The sequence below is a fragment of the Fusarium verticillioides genome, chromosome 2 (genome assembly GCF_000149555.1).
Source record: "Fusarium verticillioides 7600 chromosome 2, whole genome shotgun sequence".
NCBI lineage: Eukaryota > Fungi > Ascomycota > Sordariomycetes > Hypocreales > Nectriaceae > Fusarium > Fusarium verticillioides.
Genome location: NC_031676.1, coordinates 3,641,512 through 3,665,883, shown reverse-complemented (window position 1 = coordinate 3,665,883; position 24,372 = coordinate 3,641,512). Strand labels below are relative to the sequence as shown.

General features: G+C 47.2%; 8 protein-coding genes across 12 annotated transcripts; 3 read left to right on the top strand and 5 right to left on the bottom strand.

Annotated features, from left to right (window-relative positions):
• Positions 1 to 238: 238 nt before the first annotated feature.
• On the bottom strand, positions 239 to 1,896 carry FVEG_03816 (hypothetical protein). The gene is made up of 2 exons (XM_018891473.1): positions 1,882 to 1,896; positions 239 to 1,792 (listed from the first exon to the last, which is right to left on the bottom strand). The coding sequence occupies exon 2, from the start codon at positions 1,446 to 1,448 to the stop codon at positions 378 to 380; it is 1,071 nt and encodes a 356-aa protein (XP_018747985.1). The 5' UTR covers positions 1,449 to 1,792; positions 1,882 to 1,896; the 3' UTR covers positions 239 to 377.
• Positions 1,897 to 2,167: 271 nt separating this feature from the next.
• FVEG_03817 (hypothetical protein) lies at positions 2,168 to 4,169 on the top strand. Of its 3 annotated transcripts, XM_018891476.1 has the most exons (3): positions 2,172 to 2,691; positions 2,746 to 3,853; positions 3,898 to 4,169. In XM_018891476.1, the coding sequence occupies exons 1-2, from the start codon at positions 2,300 to 2,302 to the stop codon at positions 3,728 to 3,730; spliced, it is 1,377 nt and encodes a 458-aa protein (XP_018747988.1). In that variant the 5' UTR covers positions 2,172 to 2,299; the 3' UTR covers positions 3,731 to 3,853; positions 3,898 to 4,169. The 3 variants fall into 3 exon arrangements, with proteins under 3 accessions (XP_018747986.1, XP_018747988.1, XP_018747987.1); XM_018891474.1 differs by having other exon boundaries at positions 2,168 to 3,853; XM_018891475.1 differs by having other exon boundaries at positions 2,746 to 4,169.
• Positions 4,170 to 4,277: 108 nt separating this feature from the next.
• On the bottom strand, positions 4,278 to 5,749 carry FVEG_03818 (pectate lyase). Its single transcript, XM_018891477.1, has one exon. It carries the CDS (start codon positions 5,406 to 5,408, stop codon positions 4,422 to 4,424), a length of 987 nt encoding a protein of 328 aa, XP_018747989.1. The 5' UTR covers positions 5,409 to 5,749; the 3' UTR covers positions 4,278 to 4,421.
• Positions 5,750 to 7,037: 1,288 nt separating this feature from the next.
• On the bottom strand, positions 7,038 to 8,180 carry FVEG_03819 (hypothetical protein; the record flags this gene model as incomplete). The annotated part of the gene is made up of 2 exons (XM_018891478.1): positions 7,038 to 7,498; positions 7,553 to 8,180. 2 exons carry the CDS (start codon positions 8,178 to 8,180, stop codon positions 7,038 to 7,040), a joined length of 1,089 nt encoding a protein of 362 aa, XP_018747990.1.
• A 1,538-nt stretch (positions 8,181 to 9,718) lies between these two features.
• On the bottom strand, positions 9,719 to 12,535 carry FVEG_03820 (hypothetical protein). The gene is made up of 2 exons (XM_018891479.1): positions 12,048 to 12,535; positions 9,719 to 11,995 (listed from the first exon to the last, which is right to left on the bottom strand). Exons 1-2 carry the CDS (start codon positions 12,142 to 12,144, stop codon positions 10,809 to 10,811), a joined length of 1,284 nt encoding a protein of 427 aa, XP_018747991.1. The 5' UTR covers positions 12,145 to 12,535; the 3' UTR covers positions 9,719 to 10,808.
• An 809-nt stretch (positions 12,536 to 13,344) lies between these two features.
• Positions 13,345 to 14,574, top strand: FVEG_15340 (hypothetical protein). Of its 3 annotated transcripts, XM_018904462.1 has the most exons (3): positions 13,345 to 14,106; positions 14,161 to 14,341; positions 14,419 to 14,574. In XM_018904462.1, exon 1 carries the CDS (start codon positions 13,658 to 13,660, stop codon positions 14,006 to 14,008), a length of 351 nt encoding a protein of 116 aa, XP_018747993.1. In that variant the 5' UTR covers positions 13,345 to 13,657; the 3' UTR covers positions 14,009 to 14,106; positions 14,161 to 14,341; positions 14,419 to 14,574. The 3 variants fall into 3 exon arrangements, with proteins under 3 accessions (XP_018747993.1, XP_018747992.1, XP_018747994.1); XM_018904461.1 differs by having other exon boundaries at positions 13,345 to 14,341; XM_018904463.1 differs by lacking the exon at positions 14,419 to 14,574 and having other exon boundaries at positions 14,161 to 14,385.
• A 4,617-nt stretch (positions 14,575 to 19,191) lies between these two features.
• Positions 19,192 to 20,832, top strand: FVEG_15341 (hypothetical protein; the record flags this gene model as incomplete). Its single annotated transcript, XM_018904464.1, has 1 exon — positions 19,192 to 20,832. The coding sequence occupies one exon, from the start codon at positions 19,192 to 19,194 to the stop codon at positions 20,830 to 20,832; it is 1,641 nt and encodes a 546-aa protein (XP_018747995.1).
• A 117-nt stretch (positions 20,833 to 20,949) lies between these two features.
• Positions 20,950 to 23,823, bottom strand: FVEG_03821 (hypothetical protein; the record flags this gene model as incomplete). The annotated part of the gene is made up of 5 exons (XM_018891480.1): positions 20,950 to 21,246; positions 21,295 to 23,387; positions 23,436 to 23,517; positions 23,567 to 23,707; positions 23,758 to 23,823. 5 exons carry the CDS (start codon positions 23,821 to 23,823, stop codon positions 21,040 to 21,042), a joined length of 2,589 nt encoding a protein of 862 aa, XP_018747996.1. The 3' UTR covers positions 20,950 to 21,039.
• Between the last annotated feature and the right edge of the window lie 549 nt (positions 23,824 to 24,372).

Here is a 24,372-nt window from a genome sequence, read left to right as displayed (position 1 = left end):
TTGAGCGGTGGAGGTGGCGTTGGTGGCACCGAGAATTATGCTAACCAATTCACAGCTCTTCTCATTGAACAGATGCTCTTTGGGAAGTGGTGTTGAATGATCCTCGAATTTCGCATCCTTGCATTATCAACAAAAATTATGCCTCGTCACATTAATGCTGCCAAAGAAGTCATGATTCGATAACCTTGCGATGACGGAGAAGTTGGCCCGACGAGAGGGTGTCATAAGGAGCATGGTTTTAGAGAACAATTAGTATTGATAAATATCAATCGGAAATGTTAGAGGGACCTGTGAATATGCTATCTTTAGCAACAACCTTTCTCGCATCTTGCACATGTGACGAACATAACCCTCCCTCCCTCCCTTCAGCAGATACCTCACACTGACACTCGAATATCCTTCTTGATCAAAGTACCAACAATCTCCTCACATGCAAAGGAAACCTGCAGTTTCTCGTCACGCTTTGCGCCCAAACCGATAATCATCTCTTTCTTGCCAACCAGCTTTTTGGCACTTCCTCGCCAGAACCAAACAAGTCGTCCGTCATCCCCTTGGACAAGCAATGTGAGCCAGGGTGTGCGGCCCTTCCAGTGAGGTAACTTCTCATTGTCAAATCCGAGGACAGCTCTAGCAACCCAAAGAGGTTGGCTGGGTTTTGCCGTGTCTGCTGCAGACCGGTCGTCGTCGTGCGGAGCTGTTGACTTCGAGTTGGCAGTCGCGTCGGGAATGTAAGGGCCGATAATCTCAAAGTCGAGTATGAGACGAGGAAATCCGGCAACTTTGTGAAGGATAGTCTGACCGAAAGGTGGGTTTCGACTTAGAATGCGTTCAATGTTGTAGAATTCAACCTTGGATAACTGTTTTATGTTCTTGATGTTGGCTTTGACGAGCTTGTCCTTCTTCGCCTGGCCGATGCCCTCGATTTGGAGGAGTTGACTGTCGCTTCCCTCCCAGACTCCAGCCTTCACACACCTCAGCACTTCAAGGGCAACGTAGACTCCCTTGCCATCGCCTCGGTCTCCAAGAATGTCGACGAGGCACCTCAGCACATGGTCGAGGAGTTTGTACATACGGGCGAGTTCTTTCGTCAGCTCTTTGCGAGAAGGCCCCGATAGTTTGTTGGGCCAACCAGTCTTGAGCAGATCAATCTGAACCAAGAGGTATACTTTGTGCCATGGTTGGGAGATGAATTCCTTGACTTGATAGGGGATGCCGGTGTTGTCGTTGATTGCTCTGAAGAAGGCGGTCTCCTCCTTTTTCATTGGGAACGACTTGAACTCGGTGGCAGAGCATGCGTTCCTCAAAATGTCACGAGCATCTGGCTTGCTCTTAATTTTGCAAAGGATCTTGAAGGTTGAGGTGGAAATTTCGTAACGCTTCTGAATTTCGTTTGAAGTTTCTGATGCCAGAGTTTGCGGGCTCGGCGCCGCCTGCTGTGCTTCTGCCATGATGAACAGAATTCAAGTTGGTTCGTTCCCCAGTTTTTCTTTCTTTTCAGACATCAGAAGAAATTTGAGGATCTTGGAAGACATGGGGCCTTCTATCTTGACATTCGAGAGCGCTTCCTGCTTGCTTTGGCTCATCGTAGCAGAGTGTGGAAACTGCACCTTCCTTCCCTGAGGGTCAGTCAATGACGACAAGGAAGGTAGGGGCCTGGCACACTCGACCGCTATGGAATACCTAAATTTGGAAGTTTCGAAGTCGTAAATGAAAAAGATCTAGAGATGCTGACGCCTTGAAAAGAAAGAAGATTGGCTCTCGAGTGTCGAAACATCGATGCTACCTACTATATCTATCTTGTGTTAGCCAGAATGTACGGCAAACAAAGGGGACCAGTAAGAAAGTAAGAAATGGGAATGGGAAGAACCGACTAGATATTACATTCTATCATTAGACATTTGTCTCAAGTAAATTATGATCAGGAGTGACAGGCCTTTAATCCTGTTGCGAGGCCATTCAACCTGAGCAATAACATTCTCTCTGATCGCATATTTATAACAATGTCAGCGCGTAAAAGTGAAGAAAGGGCTCTTGTTAATGAAAATGACTTTATGTCCGGAAATGCCTTTTGCTGGTGATGGATCTAATCGTCTCGGTGGAGACCTCGATCCAGTTGAAAGTTGATGAGGGGTCATTTGTCGGCGAAGACTCATCTCCATTCAAGGTAGCTCTACAAATCTATTAGTTATAACACAACACAGTTCGCTCTGATTGACTTCGAATTCTTAATGAAAATCAGAGAACTAATCCACAATGCCGCTTTCCAAGCCCTAACTTACTTCTACTGCAAATCATCACAATGCCATCTCGCCCGCAGTTCTTTCATCTTCCCAATTCTGTATCCTGTCGTATACTCGACCGCTTCAGTGACCTTCCCGACGATGCGGAAGTCGAAGAAGATGAGAATGGCAAAATACCATTTTGGCCGCTCTTGAAGCACCTTCTCTGCACGCCTGTGTCAAGTATCGCGCAGCTGATTGATCGGCTACAAACAATTGCCGCCAACGCAGAGACATGTCATGATAGTGACTATGGCTTTCTGAAACAGCTCCTTGAACAGCGAGGCGAAGCTGCTATACTTGATACTATTTGGCCAAAGATTCACGATATTGCACTCGCGTTGCCTATCTACTTTCCTGATGGAAAGCTTGAGCTGCTTCAGCCGGGACATCCGCTGCATCTAAGTCGTGGGCAAGTTGCTTGTCTTGTGGCACATCAATTCCTCTGCTCATTCACACCTCAAAGGGACGACGATGGATATCAAGACCTCGGCATATTGTTCTCATCCGAGCAACGGCATCCTACCGCAGTCCAGATGTACCTGGAAGCTTTGTTTACTTACTTTGAGAGTATACCTGAAGCCAGAGCTCTTTTGGAAGACCATCAAGTTGCGCCCAAAACGGCTCACGGTTCTGTCTCATACCAACTTCATCTAGGAAAGCCAGTCTCACTAGAGGCTGTGAAGTTAGCAAAGCTACAGGTGAACTTCCTGGACGCTCACACATCAAATACACATAATCCAGAAGTTCAAGGTGAAGGAGGAGCAGCTGTTGTATCATCCAACAAGGTCATCGGGTTTGGTCAATCCGCCACACAAGAAGAAATCTTTGTCGGGATTGCTCCTGAAGCCTATCCCGTGGTCCTGGTTGCGCCTCGTCTCACAGACGACACAGTCATCACTGTTTCTGGAGCGAGAGCGATGGTTGATATGAAAGGTCAAAGGCGTAACATTGAATGGACGATACATCCTACGCCGCCATCAGAAGACTTCGGAGAATGGAAGAAATCATGGAGGGGAGGACGTCTTGTCTTCATGGACGCTTTGGAGATGGACATGCTTGAACACTCAGAAGACACTGGGTTGCCCGACTTATCTCGTGAGAACATTGATCGCGAAATCAACAAATCAGCAAATGGGTTTTCATCCTACAAAGGAAATTCCGTCTTCACTGGGCTCTGGGGCTGTGGCGCCTTCGGAGGTGACCCAGGGGTGAAGCTCCTGATACTATGTCTCGCAGCAGGGGCAACAGATGTTGAGTTGAATCTAATGCTTGGACCCGGAGAACATGACCTGGGAAGGAAACTGGAAGAGGTAGTCAGGGTTTGCCAAGATTTGACCGCAGCTGACGTGCGTGAGCTGCTATCAAAAGTTCCTCGAGACTTAAGAGGTGGAGGAATTTTGGGATGGGTTGCGAACGAGGCTTCAGGGGCTCAGCATGACACATGCTGAGGGTCAGGAATCATGACCTTGCCAGCCAAGTCTTAGAAGGAATACTCCGTAAGCTCATTAGAAATCTTACAATCAGGACCGAACTGAACCCCTTGGTGGACTGTTACCTGAAGCACTTGAGGAGTAAGTGGACCTTGAACCCGCGTATAATCCCAGCTGATGTACAGATCCCGAGTATATCGGTTTTTTGGGAGAAGTCCGGAATATTGTTGGCTTTTATGGAAACTCATGTTGCTATAATTGTATGTTGCTGAGGAAAAACAAAGAAGAAGAAAAAACCTATGAGTATGCAAATGATGCCTAACAGGAAAACACTTTGTGACGAGAGGACCGTAGGATGGATGGCCCGAGTATAACCTTAAAATATGCATCATAGGCCCCATGCAGAAAGCTTCCTTCACTGAGTGCGAGACTAGTTTCTAATTTAGGTATGCGTAAACCTTCTTATTGAATTTAGTAGTTGTAGTAGTTGTACTCTTGTTCAGTCGCTTTTTCTTACTACTTTCTACATTGAGTGATCACTTAGGACTACGATTTGATAGACAATACACACTGAATAGAGATAGCAAGATGTGATAAGTAATCTATTGATTATTTATGTTCCTTCAAAAATTATATACATCGTAAACGAAGCTCTTCATTTCGCCAACGATGCCGCTGGCGAAGAAGCCCAGGCAATGAGCATCACCGCTTACAGCTTAAGAGTGGCACCAGCAACACCGACAACAGCCGACTTGACCTTGGAGGAACCGACAAGAGAGTACTGGTAGGGAATGTTGGACTTGGAGATGGAGCCCTTGGGAGCATCGTTGGTGGAACCGCCCAGGTTGACATCGTTGACAGAGATGGTACCAGTCTCCTTGGAGTCCTTGGAGGTGAGAGCCTTCTTAGAGCTGGAGAAGGTGGTAGACTCAACAAGAACCTGGGCACCCATACGGGAGTTGACACCAGTCACGCTGATATCCTCGTAGTAGTTGTTGAAGACGTGGACGAAACCGAAGCGGACAGAGGGAGCGCGAGATCCAATGCTGGACCAGTGGTTGTTGGCGTAGGTGACGTGGAGAGTGCCCTTGTCCTCGGAGCCGTTGCTGTCGGAGTGGCCGACGAGAGAAGCCTTGTGGTGATCGTGGAAGTGGGTGTTGGACACGGTGACGAAGTCAGAGGCGTGAGTGACATCGAGGAGACCGTCATAGAAGTCCTTGTCCTTGGACAAGTCGGAGGATAGCTCGCAGTGGTCGACCCAGACGTTGGTGGACTTCTGGATACCGATGGCATCACCGTTGCCAGCAACAACGTTCTTGATCTTGAGGTTGCGAACGATGACGTTCTTCTGCTTGTTGATGTAAAGACCAATGTTGTCAAGAGAAGCACCAGCGGCACCGACGATGGTCTTGTCAGACTTGACGCGGATCTTGTTGTTTCCAGAGATCTGACCCTTGACGTAGATGACCTGTTTGCCCTCCGACTCAGCAGCCTTGCTGAACTCGGCGAGAGAAGAGACGGTCACGGTAGCACCACCAGCACCGCCGGTAGTACCGCCGTTCTGCGTAGCGTAACCAATGTTGGCAGCGTCGGTGATGGCAGCTCGCTTGCCGAGAGTCTTTCCGGCCTCCTGGAAGGTAGGAGTAGGGACGGCGCTGACCAGAGCAGCGAGGTTGAGAAGACCGAGGAACTTCATGTTGACGATTTTAAGTGTATATATCAAGAAATGGTATGAAAAAGAAAGAGTGGAAGTCGGAACCAGTCCAGAAAGTAATGATTGAAAAAGAGTTGGAATAGAGGAGTGAAGGATGAAGGACAGAAGAGGAGATTTTGTGGTCACAGCGAGGTTCTTATATATGAAGCCATCGCGAGATGTCGTGCTCAGTCGTCCTGATTATTGAACGCTGTACCCCTGACGCAGTGATGATCAATTACCGTCGACAACATTGAACAAGATGGTTGTTCCAAGGGTTTGAAACGTCTTTACACGAATAGGATAATTCTCCGGATTTGAAACGGGAGGTGGGCCAACAATCCGGAGCAGAAGTGGATCCTCAATGCCGGACCATGCCATCGGCGCTCGGCCGGTATCACTAGAGCCCAGTTAAATAGTTTCAGGTCTGACGTTCTGGGAGGTTGACAGAACAAAGAAGAGAAATCACCACATACAGAACTCGGATACGGATACAGCATCTCCGGATCGACAATAATCATGTCTGATCATCTCGAATACTCGGTCAGTAATACCCCGAGCCCAATATGACGACGTCTCGTCAGAGGATACGATGCAACATGTACCCTTTAATTCGCCCACCACGGAAACGCGGCCTCATACTTCTTGGCAGCCGAGATACACTGAAGCTTGAATTAATCTTAACTGGCCTTGGCTCTAACTTAAGCATCATTGGAATAAGCTTAAAGATATGTCTACATATAACGAACGACGAGTGACATGCTTCATCAAGTATATGTCATGAAGGCTACCTATCTACCGGGTAATGAAAGAAGAAATGACTTACGTATCTATGCTAGCACATCCAAAAAAAGCTTTGCCGACATCATTTTGTTTGTATCGTCAAGTGGGGGACAGTTACGGGAGCGCGTATGATTGAAACAATTCGAAACAGTCCAGTTATTTAGCCTTTCATCTCATCAATCTCGGACTACGCATTCACCATTCTCCCACCAATAATTGCGACCTTGTTAACCTGGGGTTGAGTGGAGCTGTCATGGAAGGAAAATGGTAAGGCTAAGCGCCTAGGGAAGCAAAGAAAACCCTGGACTTCGATCCTAAATGATGAAAAGACTTAGGTAACATGGCATAAGCGTAGGGAACTCTTTACCAAGCTTATTTTAGCACCATCTTCTAAAGAATTGTATTTTCTTGCTCCCCGATGGCGCTGTGCTGCTGTTTCATAGTTCTGCACCGAGACTAGGTTTGATGTAAGCCGGGCAGCCGGGGAGGGGCAAGAAAACTTAGGACCTCTACGGAGTATCCTAAAAGGAAACATGGTTGAGTTAACTCTGATAAGACTGAGGGAAGTTTAGTATATTCTAGGCTCTGTTCATACTAAGGTTGTTGGATGTCTTCTAGGTTTGCCTAAACTCATCAAAGGATACTGCACCAACCTCCGCTTGAATCAGTACCAACGCCGCTCTCAAGAACACCGACATCTAGCCAAGCCTTCTTGACTTTCTTCGCATCAGCCGACCCGTACAGCTCTTGCGCACAGTCTACTGTGGCAGTTGCAAATTGCTTGAACGTAGACTTTGGAGGGATTTTGCCTGATCTCAAAGCTGCCCACCAAATCTTGCCAGCCTTTTCCTAAGAGTATCCGCCGAACGAGACAGAAGCTAGATAGAACGCTTTGTTGGGGATCCCAGAATATATGTGGACTCCGCCGTTATCCTCGTATGTTGTCCTGAATTGCTTCATGTGCCCAACCTGCGGATCTTTGCCAAAAATCGGGTCGTCGTAGGCAGTTCCAGGCTCCTTCATGCTTCGCAGAGCAGTGCCCTTGACTCCAGGAAGAATGCAGTCTTCGCCGATTAACCAGTCTGCAACGTCCGATTTCTCGTCCTGAACCCTTTGCTTCACCATGATGCCGAACGCATCTGAGACATGCTCGTTCAGAGCACCGGCCTGACCATAGTAGTCAAGAGGGCTTGTGTGCTCTGTAACTGCGTGTGTAAGCTCATGGCCGATTACATCGATGCATCCGGTAAAGTTGTTGAGAAACTCGCCGCCGTCGCCGAAGACCATCTGAAGCTTTTCTGGGTCCCAGACTAGATAGATCTTGTTAGTAGAAGTCAAGTAAGTTCACTGCAATTGCTACTCACAAGCATTTTCGTATTGTTTACCAAAGTGAACAGTACTGATGACGTCCATATCCTTGTTGTCAATTGACAGCCATTGGAAAAACTTTTTGTAGAAACCCAACACGAGTCCCACGTTGTCAAAAGCCTCATTGACAGCCTTATCAGAAGATGGCTTGCTTGTATCGGCTTCCTTCTTCCCGTTGTCGCGAATGAGGTCGCCAGGAAGTTTGCCCTCATTTGAACTTTCGTGTATGTCATGCACAGCACGGTAGGGAGGGTCGTCCGTAGCAGTCAGCGATTGGACAACATATGAGGTCCCGGGTTCTGTGGACTGCGAGGAGCCCAGCGCCTGCTGTGCCCCTCTGACTTTTCCGATGATAGTTTCAAGATGTTCAAGGCCCCTTTTGGCTCTTGAACGCTGTGCATCGTCGGCTTGATCTGAAGCGATGACATTTCGAAAGAGTGCAGGAGGAACGATCTGCTGCTGGACTTGGTTGTACGTCTTCAAATACTGCTCCCGACGCTCCTGGATGTTTTTCAAGAACTGCTCTGTGTGTGCAAGGGATGCTAGTGCTATCTCTCGGTGCTCGGGGGTCGCTGCTTTGCTCTTCGAGATAGCTCGGAGGAGATGGGGAGGTACAGCAACCATGATGAATATTGAATATGAATGATTGTATGAATTCTAGACTTTGATGTGATATGGGGGTTTGAAAGAGGGAAAAGAGAGATCAAACGGGGAGATCCAACATAAGGTGCCTGCAGAGAACGGGATGTGGCTTCCATAATAATCTATGGATGGTATCAGGAAGGCATGCCTCAGTGAGAAAGATCCCCAAACTTGAGACTGCCTTACCAAAGATGATATAAATTCTAGGTAAGTTTTGTCAAGTTCAACCGATGCGACGAACACGGAGGCTTTGGGTTCGCAACAGGAGCAGATGAGAACAACACACAGGATATTAGGTACGTTAAGTACCTAACTCGCCAATTCTTTTTGTCATATTTTCACTTGACGCTTTAGCCACTATCTTATATTATGCTGATAAAAGCAAGTGATCGAGGGTGAGGAATGTTTATTACTTCTTATACAGTTGGTTAATGCTTGGGGAAAGGGAGCTAGGGGGGAAACAAGTCAAGACCTTGATCCTAGATGATAAGAAGACTTAAGTTAACTGAGAATAAGTTAATCATACCTTCGCTAAGTTTATTTTGATATCATATATCAAAATCTAATGTTTTCTTGCTCCCAAGGGGGGTTCAGGAGGTATACAGAGATGGACATCAAACTCTCCAGGCATCGATCCGTTGCCTTGATGTCATCCTATCTCTGGTAACTAAGTGGTCAATCTCCTGCACTGATCTCCAGTGCCAGTCACCGTAAGAATGGATTAACTACTATCACCTGGAGTTGTATGCAACCTTGGTTCTTTAATAGTCAGCGGGGATGATAACTCTACAGGCTGGGACCATTTTCGCAGGACCTTGATAAGTAGCGATGCCATTTACAATTATTTGTGTTCCTACTCTATGATGAAAGTATCGGAAGTCGAATTGGTAAGAAGTTTGTTGCTAAAATGAAGTCATGGTTATCTTATGTATATATAACATGTCGTTTCTTTATAACTACAATACAAAGATCTCAAACACTAGAGAATTCCAGGGAGTACCAAGTCAAAGCAAGTAAGAGTCAAGTACATACTAGATAGCATATCTGAGAAAAATGAAAGAAAAAAAAGGCATGTTTCGAACACATAACCTTGGCAGAAAAAAGGTGAGATAATGGTCCGGTGTTCCGGGCTAGCGAGTTTAGCTATGACTGGCTTGCCCTTCCCAGCGAGGCCATCATCTCTAGGATCCTGTCTCGAAATTACTGTATGTAATTACGCCTTATAAGAGGTTCAGCTCTCGATTTCTATGCCACCTCGAAAGAGAAAGTCTGGTATTGCAAGTTTCGGGGTACGTTGCAGGGATGTAGGAGAGTTTTATACTGAACGGCGATAACCTTTGGGGTGCCTGCATATCCGCTCCACCCACACACGGGGAATCCTTGCGCTTATCCCTTTTGTGATAAACCTTGAATCATGGATGATGGATGCACAGCACAATCAGTGCAGCTGTGAGCTAACATCCATTTACTTTCACACCTGAGCAATCGTGATGCAAGAAGCAAAGATCTAATGCAAATAAGTGAGACCCAATAGGAAGCACTTCCACCAAAATATGCGGCTCAACCAAAGACAACAACAGCCATGTCTCACTCTCTTCAGCCAGCCGCATTTCTGAGCACACCCTCTCAGCCCAAACAATACTATTTTCTCAGCCGAGCACTCTAATTTCCCTCAAGTTGACGATCACAGATAAGCTCAAGATTACGCGTCCGCCAGCTCCTCAACTTCAGCAGATCGATAGTCTTGGCTTTTGCTCTTTGACCATTGGCAATATCTTGGGTGTCGATACTCCCTTGATTGACTTTGACACCTCCTCTTTGTTACACGGCCCTTGCATATCACCCTTTATTCTGCATATGCACGTACAACCCTCCAATACAAACTGCCAACAGCTTGGCTGAATGCAGCCCGTACTCACTCAATCTCATGTGCGTCAAAGTACATCACCAAAAGTAAACAAGTCAAAAGTTTGTTCTCAGCAAAATATGCTGCATCTATTCCATTCAAAAAACAGATTCTATCTGCAAAAGGTATCGTGCGTAAAAAGTGGCATCTAATAATATGCAATGCGTCATCCAATCCAATCCAAAGTAGTAATTCATCCAAGCCATGTCTGTCTTCCGCTGTCAATGTGTCATAGTCCATCTCTAGTTGAAGCCTTCGTACAAAAATTCACAAGCTCAACCATCATATGCCCTGTGCAAATCTCCCCGAGGGGAAATTGGGCCAAGACGCTTGGCTTGAAGCCAAGTTTGATCCGTCTCGGCGGGCTCAAGAGAGCAGGTCCTCATTAAAAAATCGCTAGGTTTAGTTGTTCAAAAACGTGATGTTTGCTTGCCAAGAGCCCTTTTCCCATGTGTGTTGTTTTTGTTATGATTTTTCTAGCGCTCTTTTTTTTTTCCTTTGCCCGTCTCTTTCTTTGTCATGAAGTCGCCCTCATTCCAAAAAATACTTCCGAGTGATGAAAAGGTTGGGTTGCCTTGGCAAGCATGTAAGGATCGACTCGAAGTAAGGTAATTAGAATGGTCTGCTTTCCGCATGTAGGTTGTGAAACTCTACATGCTTACAGTGACCCCGAAAGAAGTAATTGTAGAAGCAGAAGTGAAGATCTAGATAAGGATCTGGGCAACCATGAGGCCGGCGAAGGCGGCAACGACACTGCCGGCCTTGCGAGAGCCAGAGTTGACGGGAACAGGTGTGGTGGCGGGCTCAGAGGGAGAAGCACTAGAGCCTGTGGCTGTGGCAGCTCCAGCACCAGCCTCAGACTCAGATCCGGAACCAGAACCCTCAGTGGCTGTGGCAGTAGCCTCGGCCTTGGTGCTGGTGGCTGTGGCAAAGGTGGTAGCGACCTCAGAGGTCTTGGTCTCCTTGGCAGACTCAGTCTTGGACTCCTTCTCAGCGGACTTGGTCTTAGACTCGTGAGCGCTGGTGGTCTCAACTGCGGAGGTGGTGGCCTCAGCAGTCTTGGTCTTGGTAGGCTCGGCAGTCTTGGTGGTCTTGGAAACCTTGGAGACGGTGGTGCTGGTGCTGGTCTTGTCGTCGTCGTTGTCGGAAGAGGTCTTCTCAACCTTGATGCTGGTCCAGTCACCGGTCTTGTCAGTGTAGACGTACTGCTTAGCGCCCTTGTTCTGGCCAGGAGCGTCCTTTCCAGCGTAGTCAATGATGGTCACGCTGCGGTAGTAGGCATCAAAAGGAGCATCGTCGAAGTCAGTGTAGCCACCAGCCCACTCTCGGGTACCCTCATTGCTGTTCTTTCCACCAGCAACCCAAGTACCAAGCTTGACCTGCATAGGAGTCTGGGGGAAACCATTGGCGCCCTGGGCATCGGCAGCGTTAAGAGTTCGGACGACAGCATCGTCAATGAGCCAGTCAATCTTGGTAGAGGTCCACTCGATAGAGTACTTGTGAGTAGTGGTAAGAGGAGCAGCAACGGGGTGGTACTGGGCACGGTCGTATGTAGAAGTATCGCCCTTGCTGAAGTAGTTGGACTGGACCTGAGCATCATCGCCGCCAACCCACTCCCAGTCGACCTCGTCAAGGTCGTCAGACTGGAGAACGGCGGAGGTAACAATGCCCTGACCCTTGGCAGCCTGGACGACAACATCGACACGACCAAAGAAGAGGTAGTTGTCGGATCGGATTGTAGGAGCATCGGACTCTTTGTTGATGCGGAATAGAGCACCACGGTCGCTGTACTTGAGTTCGGTTCCAATCATGCCGTGGAAGGCATCACATGCACCCTTGGCCAGGTCGCAGTCAACTTCGTTATCGCCAAAGGCAGGATCAGCGGGGCATGCTGTGATAATGTCAGTGTCTGTGCATGTTATCTGTAGCAAATGTCTACTCACTCTTTTTCAATGGGTTGCAGTCAGTGAAGGTCTGAGCAGAAACCATACCAGCACAGGCAAGAGCCATGGCGGCAGTAGTGAAAGCTTTTGAGAACATTGTATCGTGTATTTGTGATGTGTGATTGCTGTTATGTGCTTGTTGTATAATTCAATCTCAAAGTGTTGAGTTGTTATCAAGAGGTGTCTTTGAGCGATGGAGTGACGACCACTTGTAAGCTGTATGTGTAATAGGTCAAAAGGTATATACCTGAGCGAGAGTGTATATAATATAGCAAGCAAAAGAGAGTAAACGGAGGCGAAGAGGTATTAAAAGGTATGAAGATAGTGAAACTGAGAGAGGAAGAAGTTCAGGTCAATGAATGGAGACGTTGGTGTTTTAATGGCAGCGCCCTCCCTCTGTCTCGGTGCCTGTGTCTAGGCGACTAGAGGCGTCTCTAGACTTACTAGAGGCGCCTCGGGTCCGGGTGGATCTGGAGGAGCCTCAACCCCTGACCTTGACCCTGCTCCTGATCCTGGCAAGCCAAGCGAAGCCGAGCTCTCGAGCTTGCCAAGTTCGTCTTAGGGTGCTTAGGGGCAGCTAGGGGCTCGTTATTGATCCATGTGCCCCTGTCATGCCACAGAACATGGGCTTTTCCACTGAGATTCCGGTTTCGAGCGAGACATGATTCACCCAAGAACAAGACATTGTCTGGGCGTTAGGCTGTTGGCGGCTGAGACAAGAAACCGCCACGATCCAGAACCGGCGGTTTCTACTGTGAGCCAGTGAGTTTAGGTGCTTAGTCGCTAATGAGAAATTGTTCTGGTAAAGGGCCTTCTGGAAAAAAGCTGACAGTTAGTTGATGTAAGCCACTTTCGTTGTGGCTAGGGTAACACAGCATCAACACAATACAAAGCACTCGACTCGCCCAGAAGCCCACTATGAGATGCCGATCTACCGTTCAGCGCATCCGAGTGACAATATTCTTAGATAGCATCACCTAAACTGGCGAGATGAATCGCTGCGGCAAACTGAATCTTGGCTTTTGGTCGCCTGAGCTAACTCGCATCCACACTTGGACACAATACGAATTCTCACATGGCCAATATCCCGTACCGATAACTCTTAGCTTCTTGGTACAGGCGATCACCATGTCAATCAGACACTAGAGGTACATACAGTACTTTACTATACGGACTCGAACATCAACCCGTTGAGATCTGCTGTGACTGTGGCAATGGGTGGAGAGACGCTGGAGATCCAATGAACTATGACGTTTGTGGTTTTCGTATAATCCTCAGATCATTCTTTGTAAAAAATTGTTTATTCGAGTTTGACTATGAATTAGTTGTGATGACGAAGCGCTCTACACAAGTCTTTTCCTGAAGCAGAACTCGTTCACAGGCTCAGCCAGTCAGAGGCAAGCAGTTCCTGACGATCACCCTGTTCTGACACGCACCGTCTAGAGATTCGTAAGTCAAAACCTCCCCTAACTCAGTGTCTGGTTTCGGAAAAAGGCATGGCAGAGGCTGGGAATAACCACCAAAATTCCAACGAGGGGCAGACAGAATACGAGCACTCTCTCCCCTCCCCCAACCTTTTACAGACATGCAGATTCATTTGACGATTCGTAATGATATTGAATTGCTCGGCAAGTTTTCCGTTAGCCCTTCGCCTTGTGCTGATAAGGGAAATGGGGGAACGGGGGGGGGCCCTTGGGCAATGCGCATGGGCAGAGACAGGATGGAAAAGGGTGGGTAATGCCAGACGAGAGGCGCAGGCTATCGCGAGCTATTCCGGCCTAGTCTGGACCCCTGAAGGAGCTGGAGTTGGAGCTGCACCTCGTTCGAGTCAACTTGTCAGAAGGTGTCGCACAGCATCTGGTTCATGCACGGAAGGGAGAGTGTCCCAGGGCTTGGGTTTGGCTAACAATCCTCCAGATCCTCCGCTTACTGTGCAGTGCAGTGCAGTGCAGTATCTTTGAGAACCCACAGACTGATTTTGGTCATTCTCAATATGGACCGTAACAGAAGCAACACGAGATTGCGCACAAGATAGTCTGCTTGGCGTATGTCACTAGCAGTGAGGACCCCAAGGCCCAAGTCACTCACTCTTTCACTGACTGATGTACTGGAGCCTGGGTTGGGTTATCAGATTACGCATCGTATTCCCCCAAATTGCTTCTCTTGGTCAAACATTGGGCACTATCAAAGCGATAAAGCCAAGGGGAATGGCATCTATTGCTTCTGCCCTGTCCTCGCTCGCCCTCGCTTGAGCCCGGTTCAGTGCCGAGTTTCCATCGAACCCATGCACGTATGTATGTATGCATTCTCCATCTTTCATCTGCATGTCTCTTCTCCATCTTTCCCAAGAGTCCGTGTTGATCCAGAACAGTTTACTCCGTAGAATGGGTTCATTGATCAAAGAATAGATTTCGACCCGCCTTGACGTCACTATTCCCACTTGATCTGAGCGATCCATGTTGGCACAGTTAGCAGTAACGTTGCAAAAATAGGAAATAAGATAGCGAAAACCCTAAGAGAGAAACAAACTCGAGCCTTCTCACGGAGGTCTAGGAGTTAAAGCAGATCATAACAGTCAATGGCCACTGGAGGCTCAGCCTTGCCACATGATGTCGCATCTGTCCCGTAGGCTCGATAACGTGTTCTAATTTTATTCTTCACCTTGGCCTATCCGAGTTAGCCCTTGGCAATCCCGTCGACCATTTTCTTTGGCAGCATTATCGCCCAGCCCAGCCCAATTGCCGCTTAGCTAGGTACTCACTCATATGACCATTCAGGGCTCTAGGCCTCCAAAGAGTCTAGGCCGAGCCGGGCTTTTGAGCTCGAATCAAATACCCTGCCGCCCCTCTCACTGTAACGCTCGATCTGGGGGGGCGCTTCAAGGTCCCTGAAAGAGGGATGCAAGACGAATGTCATCGCGGGCGGGTTATGCCTATGCCTGTCATTCATTCATTAATTAATTATTGAATGCATTATCAAGTTAGACATTGTACGAGTCTATAAGTGTATCTTGCTCTGATTTGTTTCTGACTTCTCAATCCGCTGTTTCACTCTGTCGCATTCACCAATCTTGAGCGAAACATTCTATCCGCTTGCATAAGACATGTCCTTATGCGATACAGCCAAGTGAAACTGCGTCATGCCAAATCGGCTGACGATTACGGATATTATCCCCTCGGTGTTGACTTGACTCAACAGACCATCAGACGATATACGTACTGAGCACCAAGATAACATCATCCCAACAAGAGAATGTTTTGCAAATCCTCATTTCAGGCCCTGTCTTTTGCTTCTGCTTCTGCTCATCACATCCGTCTATCTCAGATCCTTACTCTCCTCACAGTGCCAAGCTAAAGCCCCCCTTGGGCTAAAACTGACCCTGAGTTTCAGAGTCTCGAGAAGTTCACCGAATCATCCAATCCAAGTATCGATTGCCCTTCAGCAAAGGGGAGTTCTGACGCGCGGTATTTTCTTTCCAAGCTTCCCCATTCGAGTGATTAACGTTGTTCTTTTTCACTTGGATAATGATTCACACCGACACGAGGTGATCGACATGAACATGTCTATCATCTCGGTTTTCTCGACGTTTTCGGTTGATACCTCGTGTATCTGTTCCTTCACGGTTCCTTTCCGTTCTTTTTACTGTGATGTTTCCATCGTTCGATTCAATTCAGTTCAGTTCAGATTTCAGCTTCTCGTCTAGCAATTCGGCCGGTTATCTCATTACAGAGCCGATGTCCGAAACCCCCCCATATTTTCAACAACATCATTGTGGTCCCCTCCACCAGATGATTGACATCGACACCCAATACCTAGCCTGTCACTTTAACCCTGACGGGTGATCTTAACACACAGTCTTCAATAACTACAGCCCTAGTGAAATCGTGTCCATGTTGATTTCTACCATGTCCGCGCTCTGAAGCTGAAGATGTCCTCGTCTAGGTATTGGCAAATATTGATCGTGAAGGATTCACTTACTACTCGAAATCATGCACTCGTAACCTGAGACGAAACCACCTCGTATCAGCTCCTTTCCCAGTATCGCATCCGACACAAGCTGTTGTGTTTGGCCGGGATATCATATCATGTCAAGGGACCTCTATCTGAAACCCCCATTATGCGAAACCCCCATTTCATTGATGTTAAGGAACCTCACTTTAGGCAATCAATCCATTACCCAGTCTCTCATTGGACTTTCACCTACAAGAAAGGAAGGACAATAAAGGCACTTGGGTCATACGATGCATGTGTGACAGTTCTGTCCTAGCATTGTTCTTGAGCCCTTAGTATTCCCAGTTGGAAAGGTTAAGGTACGCTTCCGCTCCAATCATTGGAACAACACCAACGAACACTCCGTAGTGCCAAGATTGTCGTCGTATAGCGACCCAGGCTCTATGAGTCTTCACATACTAGTTGCTACCCTAAACTTGAGATACTACTGTCGAAGATGAAGGCTGCGCGGTTTTGGTCCAGCTCCCCTGCCTATACAGCCAGACACTTACACTGGAGTACAAGAAAGTAACGTGTCTGCTTGTGGTTGTATGTATGCACAACCGTGTCACTCAGTTATGGTCAAGAGCCAGCTTGAAGTAACGTCAAGGTAGCATCTTTTAATTTATACGATCTGCAATGATGGTTGATACAACGGCGGGAAACGACAATCATGGTAAGGTTGCACCGTTCTACATCGCACTGAAATGAGCTGAAAATTTAATGCCTATTCCTCCGGAACTTGGAAGTATGATTTAAAGTTCGTCAAGCAGTCGATACGAGACATCGTGTGTTGCATCGAGCTGAGTTATCGCTAGACGAAGACCTTCCTTTTCCTAATAGCATCGAGCCATTATCTACAAATAGAATTAACATACATTTGTTACTTCGATATCACTGTCTATAATCATGATAGGGTCAATTACATTCGTCCACAGGTCTGATTGAGAAGTTCATCGAAGGAGTGTCTGGGGAACACAAGTAGTGACCATACACGAAATTACGATGCTACCGTAGATTTGTAGTGCGCCAGACATTTCGCTTAGATAATGTGGTATTATTGTCAGTCTATTTATACATGAAATTAAGAGGCTCCAAATTCCGTTACGATTATTGCTGGCGTATCGGTGGGCGTTGGCTCGATTAATTTCGCTGAGTGGCATTCTATCAGAGTCTAAAAGGGTTAGACTATACAGGCGACTAGAGACTTCCTAGACGCCTATATCCAAGTAGAGATGACTTTAATGATCAATAGGTGTTGAGGAAAACAAAACGAGCACTGCGGGCAATGAAATCCGGTCATATCGTAATCATGCAAGAAGCAAGATCATGAAGCCACTTCTAAGGAGAGGCCAAGTCATACAACTTCAGTCACGAGGCAATATTTCCAGGACTAACGCTTTAATAAGCTAGTTATGACTTAAATCATGCCCTCGGTATTTCAACCTAATCTATTCCTTAAGAACATCACTCTATTCTTCGAATGCACCACATGCAGTGGACTAGTAGCTGAAGAACTCGGCGTAAAATAGCAGGAGTACTTGCTCAAAATACGCATTACGAAATATATTCACTAACTTATGAGACTTGATTATTTTGCTAAGGAGATTTCTGTAGCGGAGATAGGGTAGTGATAAGATCATTCATGAGTGTCGTGACAGGTTCGATCAAGTGGCCGTAAGCAGCAGCACGTTACCAGTTATCAGCCACAGAAGATTTACTAGCAAACACCATTCAAGTCTCTATAGCTCAGTTTCTTTGGGTTACTAGCTCTTACGGCCATTCCATGCTTGGCTTGCCGACTGCAGGCTGGATGCGGCCTCATGTAGACCAGATCTTCGGGTCGGAAACTCCTGCACGCTTGCATGTAGTTTAGCTTCAAGTACAGCAGTGCAACACACAGTTAATAACGGTACTAACTTATTATTAAGACCGCAATGACTATCAGTGTTGAGACACCTTCGATCCGTGCTGTGCATGAACTAAGACGGTGCTGATGACAGGATGCTTAGAGATCTCGGGCTGCCTTGCAAGCATGAGCAAGGACCATGAGCCAGCGAATCTTGAAGACTACCAGGTTCAGCATTCCAGAGTTATGACTCTACTGCTTCACTGAATCGAGTGTTATGTGTCTAGAGCTCGCGTCTTGTTTGCTGCCAATCCGTTGATGACACTCGCTTGTATACTCAAGAGAGACATCTTCCTAGAGACCAGAACACAATACACGACTACATCCTACAGTATCCTCTTTCTATTATTTCTAGATAATACATGGCTGCCACTATTGCCAAGCTGCAGAGTGTTGTCACTTCCCGAGTCCTGTCTGTGCGATCAACTCTTCAGTCCCGGCGGAACGGGTCGGACACCTTTGCCTGTCACAACATGTCACGATCATGCAGACCACATATGGCAACTGCATGGATCATGTTTGTACATGGCCGAACCTATTCGGATGTCCCTAGCTCTGATGTTCATCCTCCCCAGTGGCCCAGCCCAGTCCCATCTTGTGACCCCTGACTATCCAAACAAAAAACACACCATAGCTTCCTTCTGACAAACTCATCACATCATAAGACTAGAAGAACACCTAAGTGGAAACAGCCTCTCGATTGAAAACCGCAGTTCTGGACTCAGTGGCGGACGGCTTTTTCCAACGTGGGCAACGGCAATCCCTATATCCTGTGACGCCACCAACCTCTTACACCGTAACTTGCAGGGCAAAACCGCATCGTTTGCTCCTTTAATACACCGCTCCATAGCGTCATACCCACTCAACAAGAAAGTCTAAAACCTCTTGTTTTACACCATGGGACCGCCATAACTGTTAGAACGGTTGGAGATGCTAACGCCACCAAGGGCAGATCGTGGCGTTTAGGACCGTTGGCTTCTAGCGTCAGGGGCGGTGACGTTCTATTGGGGAGCGCCGTTTTGTTTGTAACGTCTGGGCTGAGAAAACGCCGGATTTGGGTAAACGCGATAAACCTGTGGATTTGTTCTAGAAGAGACATGATGTAAGTCGTTTGGTGTCATAGAGAGCGAGCTTGATATGAATACAATATATAAGAAGCGGAAGTTGGGGGTGTTTATTGCAGTGCCAGTCCTTTATTCACTCGCTCGTTGTGCCGGTTCACAGTCACTCATTCGATTCTTTAGAATGGCCTGGTCACAGTCATTCATTTTCTTGCTTGCTACTTCCAGCATCGCTAGCGTTCAGGCTGGACCTTGCAAGCCTCGTCGCTCGCCGACTTATACTGTACCACCTTACACTGTGCCTACATACCCTGTTCCCCAGTCTTCTACTACCAAGACTGGAACTCTCGTTTCTTCAACTACCACTGGTAGTTCTACTAGTTCCCATGGTCCAACTTTGGACTCGAGTACTACGTCTTCCACTCATTCCAAGACCTCTACTACTGAGCCTACTATCTCTATCAGTACTGAAGAGCCTTCAACTACCTCTCATGGATCCTCCATGAGCACCACAGCTACAGCATGTAGCACCTCTTCCATTCCTTCTGTATACTCTGTCACTACAACAACCAACAGCCACATCACAACCTCCAAAATCAGCACAGAAACATCCAAGGACACAAGCACCGCTATGGAAACCTCTACCACAACAGAGGGCAACAATTCCACTCTTTCAACAACTACTAGTGCTGCTGACACAACCTATCCAACTTATTCATTCTCTACAACTTCTGGGGCTTCGTCCACATCACATACAGAAGCCAAAACTTCTGGGACTACGAGCGTGGCCACCGCTTCATCCACTACAGAATTTGAATCTACAAAGGAATCGACTTCCTCAAACTCTCACAGCAGCTCATCTTCAATGAGCACCACTGTCACACACGACACTACAACTTCTTCAAGCACTACCTCCGAGACATCCCAAGCCTCCTCAGCTACAAGTGAGGGTTCTTCCACTACAGAGAGCTCATCTACATATGAGACAGCAGAATCTTCGGGGACTACTTCACCTTGCTCAACTTCTGATGCCTCAACGTCGTCTGAAAGCTCTACAGCCCCTACTAGTGAGACCACCACTTCCGAATCTTCGGTTACCTCAAAGACATCAACTTCTACACCCTTCACGACCTCAATAGTGTCTTCCGAGACGTCTTCTACTTGGACATCAAGTGAGACTAGCACTTCTGCTACTTCAACCTCTGAGTCTTCAGGTTCAACAACATCTGAAGCTTCCTCCTCCACTCCATGCGAGACTTCTTCATCTACCGTCTCTAGTACTACAACACCTTGCGAAAGTACTACAACGTCTGATTCATCTACCACATCCCATGAGTCATCTACATCGTCACCATGCTCAACTTCCACGATTAGCTCCGAGTCTTCTTCAAGTTCATCAAAATCTTCATCTTCCACTACTCCGTGCACCACCTCAATCCCTACAACATTCTCAAGCACAACCTCAACCAAGTGCTCGACAACCACATCTCCTCCCCCACGACCAACTTGCTTCCGCTACACTATTCGCAAAGATCCACCTCAGGCTGCTGACTGCGGCCACACCGGTCATCGCAACGGCAAGAAGGCCAATGTCCTTGGGTACGGCGACTCAGATAGCGTGGAGACGTGTGGAGAGAGCTGTGCCAAGTTTGATGGATGTAAATCTGTCGTTTACGGTTACAGAGAGCATGACTTGAACCAGCCTTTCTGTGAATTCGTGGATGCAGTTCAAGGGCGGGATGACGAGGATGATACCCCTTGGCAGTTCTATGACTTGTCTTGTTTCAGCCCGGACTGTCTCTCACCATATGAGTGTGGGTATTAGATGTAGGAGTCGTGGATAAGGTTCTGCGGGTTACAGTCTTCGTCGTTTAGGCGAGGCGTTCTGAATTTTGTATATACCACCTGAGTTACTGGCACACTCTTTTCTGTAAAGATCTCCCTGCGCAAGCGAATTCCATATCTGTATTCATAGAATTCATCGTCAATTTCCTAAATATTGAGTGCACATCCAAACTTACCCAAGCCGCCTTTAGTGGAAATCACCCAGTCGAGGTCCAAAATACTCTCCAGGAGTAACTGTCTTAAGAAAACATGATTGAGTTCCATCGCATCCCTCGAACGGGATTCTATTTCCCCACCAGTTCAGATTTATATCATTGTATTGCAAAGTAAAGAATATGACCAGCGCCGAAAGCGCAACGCCAACCGAGAAAGCTGCCGAAAGGATGTAGTTGTACTGTTCCTTATCAGTATATCACTGAATGTAGCTGAACTGTGAACTTGCCTTTGCCCAGAAAGCGAGATATCGCTTCTTGATATACATCCAAGAGTACCAGCCGATCGGCACAGCTGGCCAGATGTAGCTGATATTATACGGCGCCCAAATCATACCACCTCCAAGGAAAACAACAGGGTGAGTGCTTCGAATAATTTTGTTATTTGGGTACTGTTTCCCGAGCCACCAAAACAGCAACACTAAAGCAACACCAAAGGGAAAGCCTACCAGGGTCTCGACATACTGGCCCCCGGGTCCAAAGAGCTTCTTAGGCCCGATAGTTCCCCAAAAAACAGCAGCAGTGAAGAAATTGTTCAGACCAGGACACGTGAAGCGATAAGGCGCATCTGGCGTACACACACCCTCCAAGTGAATCTGGTACTGTAGAACCCCAATAGAGACGAAGGTGGAAACAAGCGTTGGTACTATTTGTGCCCAGAACGTGAAGCGCGGAGGTATCTTCATGTAGTGTGCCAGCTTCAAGTCTGCGCTGAAGTATATGGCTTGGGCGCATGATGTGTATCCAAACGTCTTGAAGAAACACAACGCAATGGCGCTTCCTTCGGCAAAGGAGCCCCCCAGGAACTCAGCTATCACGTTAAGTGGGACAGCAATGCCGGTAGTAGCTGATATGATTCCAACTGGTACAACAAAGATGAGACTCAGTATGATGCCAAAGGGTACAACTGCTGGGGTAGTATGTGTAGGCCATTGAGATATGGCAACAATTCCAACGATGAAAGCCAAAGCGAGGCATACCAAGTACCACCATTCCGGGACTTCGCGATATGTCCTCATAAGGCAATTGTGCGCATCTGACACCTGTCCATCTTCTGTGTCTCCCTTTTTAGAACATCGAAAGCTGTTGACGAGGCTCTTGAAACCTAACACGATTTGGTGGCGGTGATAAAGCGCACCATAAGTGAGAGCAGCTGTATACATGGCGAAGAACATCATGTATGATCCTAGATGAGCCGCCGTGAGGAATGCAGGTGAGTATGCCTCGTACTTCTCAGGATCAAATATCCCACGCTCATCTAGAATAGCAGAGATATTGTATAGTCCACCAAAATGATCGAAGGCGCGATTCGAGTTAACAGGGAGGTAAGATGTGTAGTAGCCGTTTCCGTAATAAACCCCCAGAATGACAAAAAAGGACAACATTGTACCGCAAAACAGGTTGAAGGTGGTAAAGAATTGCACCATGAGAGGGTCACAGCCCAGTGTGACGATATTCCAGTCAAAGGTCGGGAAAGGATTGAAACCCAGGCCTGTGTGTCCTCCCGTTATAGTTGCCAGATCGCGGTTATTCGGAGATATCCAGGTCATCCAACTGAACCAGGTCAGGCCGGCAAATAGATAGTTGGGAAGCCAAAAGTAGGCAAACATTGCTCCAAATGCAATACTGAAGAACTTGAAGCGGGATGTATTCCAAGTCTTCTTGAAGGGGCCAGGAACGGGCATATCGGCTTCATCATGCAATGCCGTATTCAAAGCGATAGAGACCAGTGTTGTTGGCCATAAACAATATGATGGGTATATAAGGAAACGCCTGCAGATACCAGCGAGGCCGTAACCAATGAACTTGGACGAAAGTCCCAGCAGGAGTTGATACCCGATGCTTATCGCGTAAGGCTGGTTGAAGTAAAATGGAAGATACTGTATCCAAACAATATAATTGGTATACGGCGTACCCATCGATATACTCGACATAATAGTGATCAACATATGCTCTTTCTTATTAAAAGGCCCAGGATTCAGGCCGTGCCGAACACCAAATATAGTCACACCAATATCAGGAAGAGTCTTCTCGAGAAACTTCCCGAACGGATAGGCCAAGAGTTGAGGAACAGCAGTGCTGACACTGATCATTGGTTGCCGGATCTCGAAAAAGCTGTTGATGAAGGAGACGGCGCAGGAGAAGATGATGCCCACAAACCAAGCACGGATCGTGGAGCACGGCATGCTTGGGTCGTCGTGGTTACTGACTATTGCTCTGACTTCAGCATATGGAGAGTTGTGTGTGATGAGTGCTGCCTCGATCTTTATTTCTTGGATTAGAGCTTCATGGCGCTCTGGGTGTTGAAAAATGTCGTCGGTTTCTGTTTGATATGAGTATGTGATAGTCGAATGCTTGTGGGGTGCCATACTCAGGAATACTTCAATCTTCCTAAGGACAGAGAGAGGAAAGTTGGGGTCTCTTTTATGAAGCGTATATACTCTCTTCATTGTCTGAATACTGTGAGTCTATCATCAAGTCTAACCCGACATCCAAACCTACTTTGTGAACATCTTCGAGAGACAAGGTAGACGCAACCTCCCTTGCTTCAAGCAAATCATCTTGAGTTACGTCGAGATCTCTCGCAAAGCCACTCTCATACCCAGCTGCCTCTCGACTATCCGGAGACGGGCTGTCAGATGGCTGTATCCCATGTGAGAATGAGGCAAACATGGTGAAGTTTCGATACTGACTGCTTCTGTAAACTCAACCTCTGGCGTCCTTGACGGGCTCTTCAACTCCTGTATCAGCTTGGCCATTGCCTCGAAACATTAATAATAGTTTACATAAACGCAGCAAATTCGAGTATGTTTTTTGGCAGAGTTGGTAGCGTCTGCTTAAGGTCGAGGAAGCCGAACTAACTATGGCAGATACAAGTTAAGTGCCGGCATGTGTTGATCGTTGTAACATGAACCTGGAGGATGACGTCCAGGTCTACCTCAAGAGATGAGAGGAACACCTTGAATAGTGATTGGATGCCAAACGATACCGCTAAGAAATGAGACACCAATGAACCGCTAAGGCCATAAGCTTAAACCGATGATAACAGGGCTTAGCCACCATGCTTATCTCGGCTTGACCGTTGCCCATCCATAAGGCTTACTGCATCTTGACATGATTTTACTAAGCTCAGTGCCATTATCAACGTTGATCAATGATCTACTGTTTCACAGTGAATGCCAAGTTTGCCACTTGATTTGTTGAGTCTTAATAAACGCAGTCAACAGGCATTGGCCAGCCCTATTGGATAAGTCCACATCAACTATTCAATCTTGAGTGTCTACACCAATCATTCGCTGACTACCGGC